Here is a 20,295-nt window from a genome sequence, read left to right as displayed (position 1 = left end):
ATTCTTGATCAGGATCAATAGCCGAGTCGATCTGGCCATGTCCGTCTGTCCGTCCGTATGAACGTCGAGATCTCAGGAACTACAAAAGCTAAGATTAAGCATGCAGACTCCAGAGACATAGAAGCAGCGCAAGTTTGTCGATTCATGTTGCCACGCCCACTCTAACGCCCACAAAACGCCCAAAACTGCCGCGCCCACACTTTTAAAAAATGTTTTGATATTTTTTCATTTTTGTATAAGTCTTGTAAATTTCTATCGATTGGCCAAAAACCTTTTTGCCACGACCACATACCGCCAAAAACTGTCAGTGCTAAAGACTCTCCTTCGCACTTCAAATAGCTGAGTAACGGGTATCAGCTAGTCGGGGAAGTCGACTATAGCGTTCTCTCTTGTTTTTCATTGTATTTTGCTTTTTCCCTAGTAGTGTCTCGATAACAAGTTTTATTTGCAAGACTCTGTGTACCATAGAGTTCCAGTAACAATTCTTAGAATCCATAACTTTCCTCGCTGGTCTTTTTTCGATGTGGTTTCTGAATGCATTTCCTTATAGTTCAGATCCATAGGTCCATATGCGTTTTAGAAACTCCACGTTTAGGGAAGAGCAAACGTGTTTACGCCAAGTGAGCTGCATGTCCAGCATATTAGCTGGTAGTCTGTTTGAATATCCGCCGTGTATAGCGTTTGTGGAATTGGGTTCAGAACACTTCTTTTGAGCGCTCTAGCTTCTATTGTGCAAGCGCTTGAAGTGCTTGAACTCCATCTTATAACGAAAACTCTTTCCTACAGGTATAACCTTAGAAGCCTTTCTGTATTTTGAGTCAGCAGTTTGCTTATTTTAAACAGAAGTCCAACCACCTTACTCTGTCAAATGCTTGTGCAAGGTCTAGGAATAAAGCTTTGGAATATACACGATGTTCAAAAGCAGTGCTAATTTCTGTTGTGATGCGGTTAACCTGCTCATTAGCTCTATTTAAAAGTGGGAAATATATAATTCATCAAAAACAGCAGGAGTATATACATTTTTTAAAAACACTATTATTTGTTAAACAATTTTATAAATTATTATAAGTGTTATCTATGGTTCTTGGTTTATTCGTCTTGAGCTCGAAATTAGATGCTGTCGCTTATACGTTGTTTTTTTGGGAATATTCTGTTTATGGATGCCAAAGAAGTTGTTAGATGTAGGTATTTTAATTTTATTCTCGTCGTCATCTGCCCCTAATGTCTTGACACCGACATCTGATATATTGGCTAGGTGGCTAGAATTAGGCTTTTTGTATGACGTTTTAAGTTCTATGTTAAAAAAAATGAAAAATAGAGTCAGTATTGGATTACGATTAATAACTATATATTTACCTTGGTTTTTTATAGACTCTTTGGGACTTATGTGACTTTGTTCAGGAACAGATATTTTGAGACTAGCGGTGAGAATCTCTAAATTTTCATTATGACTTTCAGCCGGATGACTATGATCTGTTGGCTTATCTTGCCAATTTTTTAAGTCAATGTTGTTTAAATCGTTGATATTGTCATTCCTTAAATTTTGTAATGTAACACAATATTATTATAAAAAGACATTTATATATACAAACCGCTTTCCTTCGATGGGCGTTTCAAAAGCGACATTCGATAAACTGCTTGGTTGAGGGTCATCTATTTGCTGTTGGGGCCTAAATAATAGCGTTAAGTTCATTAGAAACATACATAATTATTGCTACTTAAACCATATTTGTAGTATTTTGAAGTTTCACACATAAAACCAGCCAGAATCTAAAGCAGGGGAATCGGTGCAACTGTCTCGTTGAGTCAGACGGAAAGCAAAAAAGAAAATGCAGTTCGACAATAAACGAGTGTCTGATGACCAGTCCAGCGGCCGCAATCGTTCACATGGAAATTCTACTCGAGTAATGAGCGCAGTTAATCAACAGGGTATTGACTCCCAAAATAGGGGAAATACGAAAACATAACTGCTAGGTGGCAACACTTGGCCTATGAAACTGATGACCGGAGTAGTCCAGAGAAAGCTCTATGCCGGTATAAATAGACCTCAGCCCCCTGATAAGGTGCTTAATTCGCGGAAGGTGTCAATCAAAGAAGGTGTCGTTATCGGGAGGAGACCGTCTTAAGAGCCAAGGATTTCGGTCGAAAGTGAAAAGTGGACATTTCAAAGTCAAGAAGTCCAGAGAACCCAGAGAGGACATCTTCGCTCCAATCCTATAAAAAGTTCCAGGATTTCAGAGTCCGGGACTGTAATGATAAGGCGAAGTCAAGAATGCGCCTCGTGAAGGAAGACTGACAATCAAAAGCAATATACAAAAAGTCTCAAAATGTACGGCAAGGAGTCCATGCCTCCGACAAAACAGCCAATGAGATCAATTAACCACAAAGACGAGATCCTAGGCGTATAGCCTAAAATAAAATGTATATATTAGTAAGTACAACGGAATCAGGAAAAGCTGGGTTTGCTCCTCCAATTCGGTTTACCATATTTTAGCTAAATACCTGAAGAACATATGCTATCGTTATGTGTTTCAAAATAAATAATGTCTAAATACAACAAATATCACCAAAAATAAAAAAACAATTCGTTTTTTTTTACTCTTTCGCGTATTTTTCAAAAAAGAGTCTAACGAGTTTAAAGGTGAGGCTAAAGACCTTCAATCATTTTCGAACGTTGTCGATCTTGACCCCTCATCGACCATACTTTTTTATTCCAAATTTACCTATTCGACACTCTCCTATAGAAAGTGAATGATACAAATGTTGGTAACGCTTTCCGAATATTTAAATTTTAGATATTGTATTTGGCCTGAAAATTTTATATTTTTTATTTTTTATAATCTTTTGTATGAGTGTATTGAAATAAACAGCTCTGTTTGGGGAAAAGATTGACACCTTTATTTCAGCTACTAAATCGATCAAGAAAATATAAACTTAGTATTAGAATAGAAAATAACCGATCGACGCCTTATTCCAATTATAAACAAGAGGGAACGCTATAGTCAAGTTCCCCGACTATCTGATACCCGTTACTCAGCTAGTGGAAGTGCGAAGGAGAGTCTTCAGCACATACAGTTTTTGGCGGTTTTGTGGGGGTTAGAGTGGGCATGGCAAAAAGTGTTTTGGCAAATCGATAGAAATTTACAAGACTAATACAAATATGAAAAATATCAAAACATTTTTCAAAAGTGTGGGCGTGGCAGCTTTGGGCGGTTTGTGGGCGTTAGAGAGGGCGTGACAACATGAATCGACAAACTTGCGCTGCGTCTATGTCCCTGGAGTCTGTATGCTTAATCTTAGCTTTTGTAGTTCCTGAGATCTCGACGTTCATACGGACGGACAGACGGACATGGCCAAATCGACTCGGCTACTGATCCTGATCAAGAATATATATACTTTATATGGTCGGAAACGCTTCTTTCTGCCTGTTACATACTTTTCAACGAATCTAGTATACCCTTTTACTCTACGAGTAACGGGTATAAAAACTAATGCACAAAACACAAATGCATATTTTTAATCAGAACTTACCATTCGGATCCATTTACTTTCGTTGAAATGAGCTCATATAACTTTTCGGGGCAATCTTCCAGCCCTTGCGTATAAATGGCATTCAGTAATTCTGCTGATATCTTGAAAAGTTCTTCATAGTGATTTATCATGGTTCTGGCAAAAACAATAATTTGAAAGAAAAGTAACATATATAAAATTTGTTGTCAAAACAATTTTTAAGACTTTGCAGTTGAGATAATTTAAAAAGATATATTAGAAAATGTTATGTGTTAGTGTAACCGTGCACTAACAATGCAATTGTCATACAGTCAATATTATTTATTTTATTGAGCTCTTAAAAAGAATTTATGTATTCTTATACATATAATAATATATTTATTTAATAATAATATTAATTTAAGAGTTTTGTGTAGATGTGAATAAGTTTCCTTTGATCCAAAGACATCGTAATGTCATTACATTACATTTCATTACATTACACATACATATGTACATTATCTAGGTCGTTATCTATATCTAAAGGCAAATTTCCTAATCTCAAAATGATTAGACAAATCATGGGTATGTCCTGGTTTAGATCACACTTTTGTTCTGTCGGTATATCAAAAATAATTTGGTAATTTTTTACCTTTATTTTTTAATTTCCCCACTCTCCATAAAAATGCCGACAAATATTGAAATTTGATGAGTATCTGATAGACAGGGAACGCGACTATAGCGTTCTTTCTTGTTCTTGAACTATTTTTTATTTATAATACATTAAGAAACCTAGCAAACATTTTACGAGGTAGTAGATTGGGTTAGGGCTTCAAAATGTCTTAAAAATTACGTAATAATAAATTGAGGCAACAGACAAGTATTATATTTGACTAACCTTACGACATTAATTGCATCGCTCATATTTTCTTGCTCTTTATCCCTTGAAAATGTTAAAAGAGTGCTACGCAAAATATTTGGAGCAAATACTGTGGCTAGATTATTGCTATCCATTTTATTTCCCAGAGTTAAGCAACATCCATCAGTAGACCATATATCATCGCTGCGTGATGCCACTTTAGCTAGAAATACTAGTAAGACATACAACGTGTCTCTGTGTGGTACGGGAAGTAGTCTTATCAAATGTGATATAGCCTCTAGTTGCAATCGTCGATTCCGAATACCTGAAAATCGTTTGATTAATGCTGAATGCTTACGCAAGTTTACAATACATGCGTTGTGTTTTTAAAAACGTTAAATAGAGTGTGTTGCAAAGTAGTGGTTCCGGAAGATCACGTAGAAATTCTTTAAGCAGTGTGGCTACATCATGTGGGCATGTGTCAACAGAAATTCCAAAATTAATATCTTTATCGAATTTCTCTCGCAACTAGTAAAGAAAACAGAGATAGAAATATGAAGACACTTTTTTAATGAATGTTCCAAACTTACTTGATTTACTCGTTTTTTGGATGTGCTCACCCGAAAGAGCCCAACCTGTTTTAATCCTTTCTCTTCTAAATAATCAATACAGGTGTTTACGAATATTGGTACCATTAATTTTGATGGTTCTTGATATGACTTAACGAAATTCATTTCATTGTGTTCAATTTCAGAATGAGATAGCGATGCTAAAGGCTTTGATATATTTGTAAAGGAACCTCTAGAATATTCAGAGAGGTCCGTAGTTCCGTATTCAAGAGACTTTGATGGTAAGCTTTCACATGACCTGACCTAAAAAAGGAACATACATTTAACATTTTATATTTTTGATATAACTTGAAGGCTAACTGTACCAATCTCCATTAAATCATAAAAAAATGTAGTTTTTATAACTATAATGTGTTTTTAAAATTTAGATCTACTGTTAACCAAGTTTTGGGGTTCTTTTAGTTTGGAACGTTGTTTATGCCATGTCTATATTAAAGAAATTTCTAACCACATACCAAAAGAAATTTAGAAATTTTGTTCTCCTTGTTTTTTTCTGTCTGAAAACAACCCGGTCTTTTATTAAAACTGAAATCATTTTATTTGTGTTAAGCAACTTTATTATACGAAATTACGATAGTTCTACCTATTCCTATGTATGTATAATATCAACAAAAAAACACTACAGGACGAGGTAAAGTATATATCCGGTAAGTGTACATATTACATACATTTATACATATAACAACTTCTAGGGAGTCTAAAGAGCTAGGACACTTAAAGGATAGGGCAAATAAAACTTGGCTAGGTATTGCTCAATTAGCGGGACTTAAAGCGCCATCTTCTTAAGGAATATGACTGCCCTTTAAATAGTATAAACACTTCCACTATCTTATTGGGAGTCGCTTTAAGTTTTAATTTGAAAATTCTTCTTAGTTCTTTGTTTCTAACCGATATATTATATAATCAATTAAAACTGTGCGGTAAGCTCAGCTTGTGCATGTGTTCGTTTATAAGAACCAGGACTTAGCAACAACGGAAATACTCTGAATTTTTTTATAGATTGTATAAAATAGATACATTTAAAAAAATTGTCGGAGTTATAACACTTACATTATCATTAAGCTTCAAAACACTTCCTGGGCTACCACCGCTTCCACGAAACACTGACATTAGTGAATACTTCGATCGGTCTTCTATATAAACTTTTCGTTGTCTGTCTCTTGCTAAGCAACATTCCAAAGAAGTTCCGAACAATACTGTGCGAGCATCTTAAAATATAAATAGTTACAATTATTTTTAAAATTGTGATTAATAATAGTAGACTGTATGTATAAATTCACTTACTGTGATCATACTTCTTTCCATTATCAAAAAAGCTTGTAGTCAAGGATTTTTTTTTAGGTGCAGCTTGTCGTTTTTGTGACAATATCTTTAAATCTATAAAACATGGTAAGCTTTATTTTTAAAATATACATATAATAATTAAATAAAAATATAAATTATTTTGTATTTATTATGAACTATTAGAATTTTCCCAAAAAACACCTCATGACAATCCTCATACAAGATTAATAAAAAATATAATTTAATATAATTCTTGGGCGTTAGAATGTGTGGGTATGATTAGATCTCGACGAGCATACGGACGGACAGACGGACATGGACAGATCAACTCGACTAGTGATCCATCTACATGTTACATAATTTACAATAACTGAACGGACAGGTTTAGATCGATTCCGCAGGTCATCCTTTCAGAAATACAATTACTTTATAGTGATTACAATTTTACAAATGTTAATTTTAACTAACCTTCAATATTTCCAATATTTAGTTCCTGAATTTTTTCTAATGCAACATTTTTTACTATATCTGATTCTGTTTTTGACAGCCTTGTTAGATTTGTCTCCACTATTTGAAAAGATTCGCCAGACTCTGAAATCCATAAATAATTCTCCTGAAATTGATTTGAAAAGGTTTTGTATTTAATTTCAATTTCAAGTTTAATTTTCTCACCGACGGATACCATTTTAGAGTTGGTGTACAGTTGTTAGAGAAACTCCGTTTATTTTGGCTTTTGGATCGACTCCGCCACATTCGTTTTGTTACAAATTGGCCCACATTAGATAACGATTTTGACTTCTGCATACTTGCCGTTGCATGACCCTGATCTAAAATTGGTAGTAAGTCAAGGTAATTGGGAGGAAGTTACAATGTTATACCCTACCTGATATGTTTTTTGGTAACTTTATTATAATATTTAACTCAAAGTGGACATTACCTAGTTACACTTCCATTGATCCTTCCATCTCAAAAAAGTAAAATAAACGATTTTTTACAAGGACTGTACATTTTGCATCATGTTTACTTTAAAATCAAAAAATATTTGTATAACCGTTACTCGTAGAGTAAAAGGATATAATAATTTGTTGAAAAGTATGTAACAGGTAGAAGGAAGCGTTTCCGACCATATAAACTATATATATTTTTCATCAGGATCTGTACATGTCCGTTCCTCTGTCCGCTGGTAAGAACGTCGACATCTCAGGAAATATAAATGCTAGATGATTTAGATTAAGCATTCAGATTCCAGAGACATATACCCAGTGCAAATTATGGAATGTGTCGCCCTTAAACCGTCCAAAACTTCCAACACATTTTGAAAAATGTGTTGAAATTTGTAAAAATGTTATTATTTGCCTTTTCAAATTCAAATTTCTGTCGATATGATAAACAATTATTTTTTCTCGTTTGCCCTTCTACTAGTTGAGTAACGGGTATCTGATAGTCAAGGAACTCGACTACGGCGTTCTCTCTTGTTTTGAGTATTATAGCAGTGAACGAATCTACCATTGCGTTATAGTAAAGATTTTGAGAGAAGGAGATAGATTGAAAATATTTTCCACAAATTCTAATTTATCGGTTTAGATTATTGTGAAATATTAAACACATCTTCTATACATAAAACCACAGTTAAACCTCAAACACATTCCTTTTGAATTTTTTTAATAAGTTTGCCTGCATGTTTTAAAAGGTAGACAGTTATTATTTAATATCCAAATCTGGTAACAGATCTGGTACAGAAAATTTTTATTTTAACTCTTTGCAACTATCATATTTTTGCGCCCAGATTCTTAAATAATAATAATAATAAAAAAACGTCAATGAACACCAAAATCTAGTTCAAATCGAACCCAGGCACCAGAGTAGGGCGTTCTGTTTTGCTTAGTTTAGACCTTACTCAAACGGTATATAAATAATATAAACAATATGCATGTATACTTACTTGAATCCAGAAATTTGTCTGTAAATGTGTTAAAATTGTTTCCAGCATTGCTATGTCCGTGCCAAATATTTAAAATAAATTGAGAACTTGAAGAGATTATTCCGCTGGAAGTCTTTATAGCCTTTTCTAACTTTGAATGACTAGTCGGCGAAGTAGGTGCAGAAGCGCACTTGGAATACGTATGGCTGTTTCCCGGACTAGCAATTTGTGGATTTGTGTGCACTTTACTCCTTATTTCTGTTAGATTTTTTTCCCACTCTAAATGTATCTGACTTCGTTCATCCTCTAATCTTAACCATTCTAAGTGAGCGTTTTTAAGACTTGAAGAACATTCGTTTCCCCGTATAAAATCCAAAGCTATGAGAGGCCAAGCATTTAAAGTTTGTACAGCCTTGTGTAATCCTGCACTTATTCCCGGTGGATTTATTGCGCCCTTTGCTTTGATATTTCTCAAGTTCTTATCATAGTTAATCGATTTAAATCGGTTTGAGTCAGAATCCTGCATACTTTTTTTTCTTGCCATGTTTAAATACCGTTTAATCGTATCGCTAACTGATTGAGAAATATCTTCGTCAATTGAACTTTTCCTACTTATTAAATTTGAAGTTTTTAAACAGTCTTTTTTATTTGGCTCTTCTAATAAATTTAAGGTAGTATCGCAATTTTTAACCATAGGGTTGTACTGCTGCGCCAAATTTTTTAGCTCGCTAAGTTGAATAAAATTCGTTTGAGTTCCACAGGTTTTTAGGATTCTCTCAACGATATGTCCGTTTGAGTGGCATTCGTTTTTAAACTCAACGTTTTGTGGAACCTTATAGAGATCTAAATAAAGTTCTATTTTTGCGCTTGATAAAATGGGGGTAGTATCACAATTCTTAAGACATACGAAATTTTCATGTAGTAACTTATTGTTTATATCAGTGTTACCTCTAGATAATTGCATTCCAGTTTTTAATAAGCAAGACAATGAAGTCGAAATATTATCTTTATACGGATCATTGGAATGTAGCGTTCGATGAAGCTGCTGTTTCTTAAGTGCACTATAGATTTTCTTCAAAAGAACTTTGTCTTCGAGAATGTCTAGTGGTGCATTGCCAAACTTAAACTGAACTCCCTCATGTGCAAATATAGGGCTATTAGATAACAATTTAAGATAGGACAAAAGCTCGCTTTGAATCGATGTGTCGGATGACATTACTTGATGGTTGTCACTCTTGTTTTTAAAGTTAGGCCTTTGTGCACTAGGAGATGATGTTTGGTCTGGCCGAACCGTTTTAGTTCCAAGTAATGTTGTGGTTTTGTATGCATCACGAAGTTGAAGATACGTCTGCAATAATTCGATGACTCGATCGGCAATATGATAATCTTTTGTTGCATCTACTGCATGTTTTCTGCGGCTGGCACTTGCGTGCCTCGACAATGGTTTTAATCTCCGCTTAGAACTGCTGAATGCTCCTGGATATGATGTTCTTCGACTCCATAAAATAAAACTTGGTTCAGATAAACACACCCGTTGAAATTGATCTTTAATTAGGTCATGATTACCTGACCCAGTTTGATAACCATCGGGAATTAGCTTGCGGCCTGCATCTGTCATATATCTCCAAGTTTTTCGAGTTAGAAGCCAGCGCTCGCGTTTTTTTTCCTTGTCTTTTGCGCTGCGTCGTCGCAGTTTATTTGGAGAAGAAGCTCCTTCAAAGAGCTTACTCCCAAAATTCACTGGCTTACGCATGCTGAAGGCATCTGGACAATGTGGGTCTTCTAATGGCAACGACCATATTTTTGATACGGCTGTACCGTCGTTCACTTCGTCAAGTGCTATATCCAACGGCCCTGACCTTTTTTTTACGACCGCCATGGGACTTCTCAATGTCGTCAAATAGTTCACAGATTTTTCGTGTTTTTTTGGAAATTCCATATTTTACGTTGACAGATAGATTAAAGATGGTATCTTATAAATAAATACCAATAGGTCTTTGTACCTTTTTATTGTATATACAGGGGTTCGAAGTACACATTTTTAGGTTTGACACTTATTAATTGATACATATTAATTGTCAGCGCATTTGCACATCACATATTTTCAGAAGGTAGGTTAACATTTATACGGAGATTTTAAAAGTAATATGCTAGGTAAACACACCAATTTATTTATAAATGCATATATTTGCTTTTCTAAGGGAAAATAGCATACATATACAATAGAATTGGTATCTACATATGTGAGTGATTTTATATATATTTCAAAGTACACAATATTAATGTTGGATTCTGGAATAAACAGTACTCTTGCATAACTTTATTAACAGAAAGTAACTTAGCCAGGTTGCGGTTTATGATTATTTATTTGTTAGGTTTTATTTTAATACGTTATATTATTGATTTGCACTTTAGACACTGTTAAACATAAGAACTCGCAAAACAACACCAAATCCATGACGAGATAGCGTGTACATATTAAGAGAAGGAACAGTATTTTCAGAAAAATACATAAAAATATTTCGAAGTTTACGAGATATTATTTTGAATGTATTTATGGTACACAAGCTTTCCGCTTGTGTACGACTAGTATAGAAATGTACATACATATAAATGTTCTCAAAACACACAAGAATATGGACACTTTTTAAATGTATATTTACAAACAAGACAGCAATCATATATGTATAAAATATACATACCTTATTTTCCCAATCGCCGTGCTTATACCAGACAAACCTGTTGGTGAATATCTAAACAATTTTTGAATTTGTATTTTCATTTTCAATTTAAGTATTGTAATAACAAATAATGCGACTGCTGTGAATGATAAATTTCGAAAATGCGCTAACCGGATACGGTGTTATCTTCTAAAGTAAAGAATTTGACCACATTTGCAGAGTGTATATGATCTTTAGTTCGATGCGTGTCATTTTCCATATGGATCAGGTTCTATGGAAGCTGGTAATTGAAAAGTTATAGTTCTACCTTTATGAAGCTATTTTTGGAATTAAAAATTGATTTTCAATAAGAAATACCGAAAGGTTGACGAAGACGGGGCAAGCCTGCAATAGAGCGAAAGATAATTTTATTGTGTGCCCCTTCTTGGCCGTAACTAACTGACACTAATCCTCAAAAAATTAAATTTCAGATAAAAACAAGAGAGAACGCTATAGTCGAGTTCCCCGACTATCTGATACCCGTTACTCAGCTAGTGGAAGTGCGAAGGAGAGTCTTCAGCACATACAGTTTTTGGCGGTTTGTGGGCGTTAGAGTGGGCGTGGCAACATGAATCGAGAAACTTGCGCTGCGTCTATGTCTCTGGAGTCTATATGCTTAGTCTCAACTTTCTACCTTTTGTAGTTCCTGAGATCTCGACGTTCATACGGACGGACAGACAGACGGACAGACAGACGGACAGACAGACGGACAGACAGACGGACAGACAGACGGACAGACAGACGGACAGACAGACGGACAGACAGACGGACAGACAGACGGACAGACGGACGGACAGACGGACATGGCCAGATCGACTCGGCTATTGATCCTGATCAAGAATATATATACTTTATATGGTCGGAAACGCTTCCTTCTGCCTGTTACATACTTTTCAACGAATCTAGTATACCCTTTTACTCTACGAGTAACGGGTATAATAATTAATTGTAACCTCCGCAATTTTAAATTAGTGAATAATCTCCAAAATTGTACGGCAGCAAACATATGTGACAATGGGCATGCGCGTATATTTTCAGGGGTGCAGAATAACACAAATCTGTATACAAGTCGTACTTGCAGAAACATTAAAAAGCGCTGTTTAGGGGTTGATAAGAGCTTACCATAGAAAAAATGATTGTCGATGCCAACGAAATACGTGTTAGAACTGAAAACATTTTATAAAGATTCAAGCCAGCAAAAATAATTGTATTTATCTGAAAAACACCGATGTCAAAACCAAACCCCTTTAACAGAATATTATATAAATCCATTAAAAGGTTGAAAATAGGAAGGCTGATTCAGAGTTGTTATAAATAAAGAAATCTTGTGTCAATAAGTGTTCTCGTGTGTGTATATTATTTAACTTAATTTAATACTTAACATTTAACATTATTACATAGGTATGTGAAAGTATATTCAAAGAAAAGCATATATGTGAAAGACAAATGAATTAAAGCAACATGTCTCGTGGCAAACATGCCACATTTTCGGATAATTCGCCAATTAAAATCAAACCATTCATTATTTTAGTCTTAAATTTAAATATATGGTGTCAGAATATTAGTGCAACTTCATATTTAACCCTAAATGGTAAGATTTATTTTAAATTTAAAACTTACCTCTGGAATAATATTTATGCCTTTAACCTTGCGGAGATTATTTAAATTTTCGTTGGACTCATTTCCTATTGCAGAGTGTATAATAGGAAAATTTTATGCATTACAAACTTGAAACGATTTAAAAATTTGAATACAAAAAGAAGGCTCGTAAATAATTACAGATATTGTTGCTTAACATTATTTCTAATACCTGTATTTCTATTACCTGAAATCTGAAAACGGAAGGAACTTCGGATTTTAACAGATGACAACGATTTCAATGTTTCCAACCTAAATCTTTTGTTTTACCGCATTTTCTGATCTTTTTTTTTTTTGTGCAACATTTGTCGCAATCACACTTCCTGATGCTCTTTGTCTTGATCGGCACTAGCGTCCACAGTGACAGCGAATTAAATTTAAAAACTTCGTCTTCGTATTTTATTTATTATTATATTTCATTTCAAACCGAAAGGGTAAATAAACTTCGCATAAGGAATTTAGCTTCCATTTTGGTTTTACATAAAATACAAATTCTTTTTAGACCTAACCAATTCTGAGCGACCTTACTTTGATGATATCAGCCCAAGAAATGTGTCGGCCGTCATCGACGAAATCGCAATTTTAAGATGTCGGGTGAAGAATAAAGGAAATCGAACGGTAAGTTTTAATATGTAATTTTTTTTTTTTGGTTTTTTTACAAGTAACAACAAAATGTTATACCCATTACTCGTAGAGTAAAAGGGTATACTAGATTCATTGATATATTCTTGATCAGGATCAGTTGATCTGGCCATGTCCGTCTGTCCGTATGAACGTCGAGATCTCAGGAACTACGAAAGCTTGAAAGTTGAGATTAACCATAAAGACTCCAGAGACTAGACGCAGCGAAGGTTTGTTGTAACGCACACACCGCCCAAAACTGCCACGCCCACACTTTTAAAAAATGTTTAGATTTTTTTTAAATTTTTTTGTTAGTAATGTAAATTTTCATCGATCTGCAGAAAAACTTTTTTTCACGCCCACACTTTTGGAAAATGTTTTAATTGTTTTTCATAGTTTTATTAGTCTTGCTAATTTCCCACACTTTTGGAAAATGTTTTAATTGTTTTTCATAGTTTTATTAGTCTTGCTAATTTCTATCGATTTGCCAAAAAACGTTTTGCCAAGCCCCCTCTAACGCCCACAATCCGCCAAAAACTGTCAGTGTTGAAGTGCCTCCTTCGCGCTTTCACTAGCTGAGTAACGGGTATTACATAGTCGGGGGAACACAACTATAGCGTTCTCTCTTGATACATTTAGTCACACGTTGAATAGACGTCTCTTCGACTTTGAGACTTCAATTTGAACAATATATGGGTTCACACTAAAATAACGTTTTATTTCTGAAGGCAATGTCGAGTACCAGTTTTCTCCCGAAGCCTTCATTCCGCTCTCACGCGCTGTCCCTTCGCTCCCCCTTTTCCACTATCCTCTTGAGTTTGCGTGGGGATTATCTTCCATTTCTAGTGAACAAGCTTGTTTTAGAGACAATATGCAAATTAAATATGTGAAAATTAAAAATGTTTTAAGACCTAAATTATTCTAGCAAGCTTGTCTATATCTAACCAAAAAGATTCATATATTATGGGATAAAGTCTGTTATAGTCAGAACATAATACTCTGGTCATGCAACTCAAAGTTATTTTTACAATGATAGACTCCGGACATGAAAGACGAAATATGGTATAAAAATGTTTGTTTAGGGTCCAGAAGAACACCAAGCAGATCATTAACCCGTGTTATTCTTTTTTCGAAGAGCAGCTACTGGAGTGTAAATCGCGTGTCTTGGGTTGACGCGACAGGTCATAACTTTACACTTCGAGCCATTAAAGTTTAGTACGTTATCACGGGACCATACCTAAGTACACGCGAATGTTTTATTCATTAGTAATATATAAGATAAAACGGAGCGGACCACAGTGGCTCCCTTGTGGGACACCGGATGTGACTTGCATCCACTATTTGTTACCTCTTTTTATGGAGAAGGATCACAAAGGACTCTTTCCATATATGGGGGACCTACGAAGATTCCAGAGATAAGGTAAACAATAGTACTAGAGGCTTGCACAAGGCTTTGGCACAGAATCCAAGCACACAGCCGGAGATTCTGTCGGGGTCTGGCGAATAGAGGGGCTTAACACGCTGAAGACCGTAAAAGCCAATTTTTTTTTCCGAATGATTTTTATAGCGGTGATCATATAGCCAAGGAATCGACTATATTGCTTTTCCTTGTCCCGAAATTGTTTATCTATTAAATAAAATTAATAAATACTTTTATTATTATTTTAGGTATCATGGATGCGTAAGCGGGACCTTCACATTCTTACAACGAACATTTATACGTACACCGGCGATCAACGATTTTCTGTAATACATCCACCAGGCAGTGAAGATTGGGACTTAAAAATCGATTATGCACAGCCACGAGACAGCGGCGTATATGAGTGTCAAGTGAATACTGAGCCTAAAATAAACTTAGCGATTTGTCTGCAAATAATAGGTATATATGAATATTTAAATAGAAAATGTAGTTAGCTCCGGCTTTTATTATAAAGTTTTTATATTAAAGATATATAATATTTTTGGATGTTGGTCCACATAGTGAGAAGCGCACCATAAGAGTGTGCGAATAAATATACACGAAGAAACGAATGTCTGCTGTGGTTGTCCCATAAAAATGTGAATATATTAAACATACACTTTCAGATTCTCTTTCAACTTACAAAGGGTTCTGATATCAACTGATAACCAAAAGACTCATAAAAGCTAGAAAATTTATATCAGATTGCTATGTAGCTGATTCGAAAACACACGCTTTTCTGTTTAAAAAACAACGAAAAAACATTACTTGCATTTAGTTGAATACGGGTTTATGATAGTTGAGAACCGCTTTCTTGTTTTAGGCCTCATTTTCACAAAGAATTCATGGATTTGCTTACACGCATAAAATCTTGTGCTAAACTTAATTTTGTGCAAATTTTCAGCTGGCAATGACTTCCAAGACTTAAAAACTGAGAAGCGCTTTTACGACACAAAATGTAAGGCTATTTATCTAGATCCAAATAAAAATTATCTTTGATTTTTAAATCAGCTCGAGCAAAAATTCTTGGATCAACGGAAATTCATGTAAAACGGGATAGCACTATTGCCCTGGCTTGCTCAGTTAATATCCATGCACCATCAGTGATTTGGTAAGAAACCAGGAGCTTTCAAAGAGCTTTTTACAAATTATCTTAATATCTAAAAGGTATCATGGCTCATCAGTTATTGACTTTGATTCACTTCGCGGAGGAATAAGTTTAGAAACGGAAAAAACTGATATAGGAACCACGAGTCGACTGATGCTAACGCGAGCTTCATTAAGGGACTCTGGAAACTATACATGTGTTCCAAATGGAGCCATTCCAGCTTCTGTTAGGGTTCATGTATTAACCGGTAAGAACAAAATTATTATAATTTCATAATTTTTTAAAATTTTCACTTGGAACAGGTGAGCAACCTGCAGCAATGCAAACTAGTGCTGCCATTCGGATTAGGGCTTACACTGCAATGATAACTATCATATCAGCAAAAGTGTTGTTATATATTTCAAGTCTTAAGGAGCATATGTATCTTAAAGAGAGATGACTAACTAATAGAATTTCCATTATGATATATAAATAACATTAAGGTAAGTTGATAAGATCATTAAAATTACGCTTACGCATTACGCTTTCTGGTTTAGTTTAGGGATACTTTTAAAAATATCGTTTCGATCTTTTTCTTTTTTTAATACAAATTATATTGAACGTGTCTCTTATCTTAAATATATGCGTTCATCATTATCATATTACCGGCGAAAATGTTGGGCTCGCACTCACCTAATACCCCCCGCTTTTTAAATCACTCTCCCAAGAATATCTCTTATAAAACCGGAAATCAGTCTCCAGTTCTCTCCTTTTTTACACATCTTGGGCACAATATTTTTTGACGAAATTTGTCCGTACACAGTGGAACACTGTGTGCTTTGCGTTGTCTAGTTCGGCATCTGCATACACACAGCGGGGGGCATCAATGGTCTTGTCCATCCCGTCCATATATGTATGTACGAACTAAAATATCCATGACCTATGCGTGCTTTATTTACATAGAAGAGTGCGTCGGCGCGCCGTGCTCAGTGCCTTCGCTGTCCCTCATTTTTTCCAGAGGTCAAGGGTCTTGATCTAAGATTACTTATATTTTAATTTTCCCCGCTTTTCGAACCTCTTACAGGGTCTTACGTTCTCTTGCTAACAAGTCTAACGCTTCTCTAATCAGTCAATAGTGGCATCTAGTCTGCTTTTGGATCTCAGCATTTCAGCCTAAACTTCGGAGCCATTTAGAATGGCGTTGTTGATATTCATAAGCATTCAGCATGATATTCATTCCGCCTGGATGGAAGTGGCGTGCTGGGATCACTACTACTAAGTTATCCGCGTCTCCTACCAGGAATGTGTCGTCAATTATTTTCAGCTAATATCGTCTTAGCTAATGTTCCACAGTTCAGGTTCTAGGATAGAATATTTTAAACGTCTAGCTTCGCCAAAAGCACACTTTAAATATTTGATATATAGGGGTTTTTCAATAATAATATTTAGTTTATGAAACAATATTCTGTAAATAAACCAAAGTCTCCAAGATCTATCATCATAAAAGAATATTCCCTATTATTAATATTATTTATTTTGTTTTAATAATTACCAGTTTTAATTGGAATGCCCTATTGCTTATTGCTCAATTTAAAAAGTTAAAAGATCAGTGTAAAAAAAAAAAGATTTGTTTATTATATTAAACAGTAAAGTTAACTACATTAGAAATAATGTAGATAATAACATTTATTATATATTTTTTCAATATAAATATATTTCAATATTTTTAATTTACTGATTGAATAGGAAGTTGTGGCTATGATTGTTGAGCTGGCTGATCATTACGTTGTAGGCGGGCTTGGCTAGAATTAATACAAAGGTGCCTTAGAATGAATAAGGTCGATATTGCTGCCACTCGTGTTTCTCCATAGCTGGGATCCGTAAGTCCGCACTGGCTTAAACGTAGATTTTTAATTGAGGATCTTAAAGCCCATGCAAAGGGGGAGAACGAGCGAGCGGCCAAAGAAGGCTATTGTCCTGTAGTTTTAAGTAACTTTTCAAAGCTCCGCCATGTAAGCCGTCAAGGTGGACGCCAAGGTATGTTACATCGTTGGCTTGTGGCGCATTATTCGGGTTTAGCAAGGGATATGTTTGTCTGTTATTTATTTACTCTTTTGCTTGTTTATAACCACCTGATAACTGATACAACGGATTGAAAAGCCATAAGTAATGTTACTTAAAGTAAGCATCTGGATCACCTTGTCATCTTGTTTTAACAAATAGAGTTGTGTTGTGTATTTTTGGGCAGAATGGTTCTGATTTTATACATCGTTCTGTACAAGTAAAGATTTATCGCAATACAACATTTACAATTTTCGAATGCGGATCGTAATTCTGTTATTTCGGTCTATATTTTAATTGATGTGCCGGGATACGCATTCTACCCATTTTACACATGCATGTGCGTTCGCTTATTTGTCATAACGATGCTGATATTGTCTATCGAATTTTTAACCGGTTTTCCAAAGATAAAACCAAGTGAAAGGTTTTCGATATGACAGAAAGACATGCTCTCAAATTTGAAAAGATCGACTTTCTTGCTTAAGAACATTTTCTTTGGTCACTAAACTATGTATTATATATTTTCCAACCTAAGTTAAGATTACTCATTAAAAACTTCAAACCTTACTGATTTCTTTTAATTAGTATATAAAATACATTTTTTTCAGATGACAGCGTGTTTGGAAAGGGCCCATTTCAAAATTGCGGTCTGTTTAATACAAATACGAACACTACTTGTAATTCCTATAGTCCTATAAAATAAATAACTATTATAAATTATAAATCCTTCGTTTATGTTATAGACCTGCAAGTAATAATGAATCTATATACATACATACATTTGTACGCGCGCGTTTGCTTTTAGAGTATTTTACAGTATTTCCTTACATAATTTATTAGGTAACTTTGTCGAGATTTTTTGTTTTTGATTTAAATTTTTTTATTATAAGCAACAATAGTCATGAATTTTGTCCAAAAATCGGTATTTTCACTTTTAAGTCTTGTAAAAAGTTCACAAATTTAAAAAAAAATGGAAAAACTTGACAGAAATACCTAGAGGAACATAAAAATTGATGGAAAAACTTTGGTTATTTCATATCAGATGATCCAGTGCTGAGGTATGACGTACACCGCAAAATGTATTTTTTCTGAGGCGCCTGCGAAGAATTGCTGCCATTCGGTCAAAATTGAAAATTGTTTTAATATTTTTCAACCAACACTTCACAGAATATAGTTCAATTACTACTCTTTAATGTACAATAATCAGAAGTAAATTTACTTTCACCGTATGCCCAAAAAAAATCTGTAAAAACCTTTTTTTTTCTGCCTTTAAGACCCTACCCCTCCTCTAGGAACCGCATCGTTTACCCTTATTATTCGTTGTTAGACCACATCTGGTTATTTGGCATCCAAAATAAGACTGGTTATTGCGAGAGCACCATTGCTTTTTACTTTTTACAGATGAACTAACATTATAACCATTCGAAACCGCTTATCCAGTTATTTTATTCTGACATTTTAAAATTTAAATCAATAAATATTTTGTTTAATAAAAAAGGAGAAATCTACTAGGGTTTTCTTTAATATATTATAATATATTTTGCTTTGAACTACATGAGCTAAATGTTCCACTTGAAAACCGAACTGATGCGCTGGAATAAAGAATCGTATCCCGAAGTAGGGAGTTATCCGGGTCATCATCACATTATTAAAATAGTTTCGTTGCCCTTAATCGTTTCCTTTCCTTACTAAGATTAACTTCCTTCATCTCTTAAAAATCTAACCTAGTTATACCCGTTAATTGTAGAAGAAAAGTGTATACTAGATTTGTTAAAAAATATGTAAATGGTAGAAGGAAGCGTTTCCAACCATATAAAGTATATATATTCTTGATCAGGATCTATAGCCGAGTCGATCTGGCCATGTCCGTCTGTCTTTCTGTCCTTATAAACTTCGAGATCTCAGGAATTATAAAAGCTAAAAAGTTGAGATTCAGCATGTAGACTCCAGAGATATGTTGCCACGCCCATATTAACGCCCACAAATCGACGAAAACGTCCACGCCCACACTTTTGAAAAATGTAATTTTTTGACGGAAAAACTTTTTGCCTTGCCCCCTCTAACGCCCACTAACCGCGCAAAGCTGCCAAGCTCACGTCTTTAAATAATATTTTGATTTTTTGTATTAGTCTTGTTAATTTCTATTGATTAGCCAAAAAAAACTTTCTGCCACGCCCACCCAAACGCTCACAAACCGCCCAATACTGCCACGCCCACACTTTTGAAAAATGTTTTTTCACATTTTTTTAGTCTTGTAAATTTCTCTCGATTTGCCAAACATGCCCACCCTAACGCGCGGGTTGCAGAGATACAAATGAGTAATACGCGTTAGACGACGCTTGTCTTTGTCTCTTTGACGTTGAACGCGTATTTCGTTTTGACTCATGTTATTAGTTTGCTTTTAGGTAGAATAGTAGTATAACATTAATGAATTGCACAACTATTATAATAGGCGATTTTACATTGCGTCAGATACGCGTTTCTTAGCTAATGGAAGAACGAACGAGAAATGTTAACATATTTTTCG

General features: G+C 34.7%; 2 protein-coding genes across 5 annotated transcripts; one reads left to right on the top strand and one right to left on the bottom strand.

Moving 5' to 3' along the window:
* Window positions 1–979: 979 nt before the first annotated feature.
* Window positions 980–11,182, bottom strand: LOC122622900 (rho GTPase-activating protein 6). 2 transcript variants are annotated; one of them, XM_043801559.1, is made up of 12 exons: window positions 8,204–10,689; window positions 6,934–7,088; window positions 6,730–6,874; window positions 6,262–6,354; window positions 6,028–6,185; window positions 4,939–5,220; window positions 4,726–4,876; window positions 4,388–4,673; window positions 3,532–3,666; window positions 1,593–1,670; window positions 1,357–1,535; window positions 980–1,293 (listed from the first exon to the last, which is right to left on the bottom strand). In XM_043801559.1, exons 1-12 carry the CDS (start codon window positions 10,119–10,121, stop codon window positions 1,076–1,078), a joined length of 3,798 nt encoding a protein of 1,265 aa, XP_043657494.1. In that variant the 5' UTR covers window positions 10,122–10,689; the 3' UTR covers window positions 980–1,075. The 2 variants fall into 2 exon arrangements, with proteins under 2 accessions (XP_043657494.1, XP_043657495.1); XM_043801560.1 differs by lacking the exon at window positions 8,204–10,689 and adding an exon at window positions 10,885–11,182 and having other exon boundaries at window positions 995–1,293.
* LOC122622908 (zwei Ig domain protein zig-8) lies at window positions 5,558–18,492 on the top strand. Of its 3 annotated transcripts, none has more exons than XM_043801604.1 (8): window positions 5,558–5,624; window positions 13,043–13,158; window positions 14,830–15,040; window positions 15,525–15,578; window positions 15,632–15,731; window positions 15,788–15,975; window positions 16,031–16,210; window positions 18,377–18,492. In XM_043801604.1, the coding sequence occupies exons 1-7, from the start codon at window positions 5,573–5,575 to the stop codon at window positions 16,165–16,167; spliced, it is 858 nt and encodes a 285-aa protein (XP_043657539.1). In that variant the 5' UTR covers window positions 5,558–5,572; the 3' UTR covers window positions 16,168–16,210; window positions 18,377–18,492. The 3 variants fall into 3 exon arrangements, with proteins under 3 accessions (XP_043657539.1, XP_043657540.1, XP_043657537.1); XM_043801605.1 differs by lacking the exon at window positions 5,558–5,624 and adding an exon at window positions 11,014–11,146; XM_043801602.1 differs by lacking the exon at window positions 5,558–5,624 and adding an exon at window positions 12,333–12,493.
* The last annotated feature ends 1,803 nt before the right edge of the window (window positions 18,493–20,295 follow it).

The sequence above is a fragment of the Drosophila teissieri genome, chromosome 4 (assembly GCF_016746235.2).
Source record: "Drosophila teissieri strain GT53w chromosome 4, Prin_Dtei_1.1, whole genome shotgun sequence".
Taxonomy (NCBI): Eukaryota; Metazoa; Arthropoda; class Insecta; order Diptera; family Drosophilidae; genus Drosophila; species Drosophila teissieri.
Note: the sequence above shows the minus strand (reverse complement) of the source record. Positions and strands in the feature narration are given on the sequence as shown.

Bases quoted from the DNA above. Each gene is read 5' to 3' on its own strand.
- LOC122622900 (XM_043801559.1), bottom strand. From the start codon at position 10,121: ATGGAATTTCCAAAAAAACACGAAAAATCTGTGAACTATTTGACGACA. The intron at 3,667-4,387 runs GTTAGTCAAATA...TGTTTTTGCCAG, and splicing joins GATGCAATTAATGTCGTAAG to AACCATGATAAATCACTATG. The intron at 1,671-3,531 runs GTAAGTTCTGAT...GCTATTATTTAG, and splicing joins AAAGTAAATGGATCCGAATG to GCCCCAACAGCAAATAGATG.
- LOC122622908 (XM_043801602.1), top strand. From the start codon at position 12,364: ATGTCTCGTGGCAAACATGCCACATTTTCGGATAATTCGCCAATTAAA. The intron at 12,494-13,042 runs GTAAGATTTATT...AATTCTTTTTAG, and splicing joins TTCATATTTAACCCTAAATG to ACCTAACCAATTCTGAGCGA. The intron at 15,976-16,030 runs GTAAGAACAAAA...CACTTGGAACAG, and splicing joins TAGGGTTCATGTATTAACCG to GTGAGCAACCTGCAGCAATG.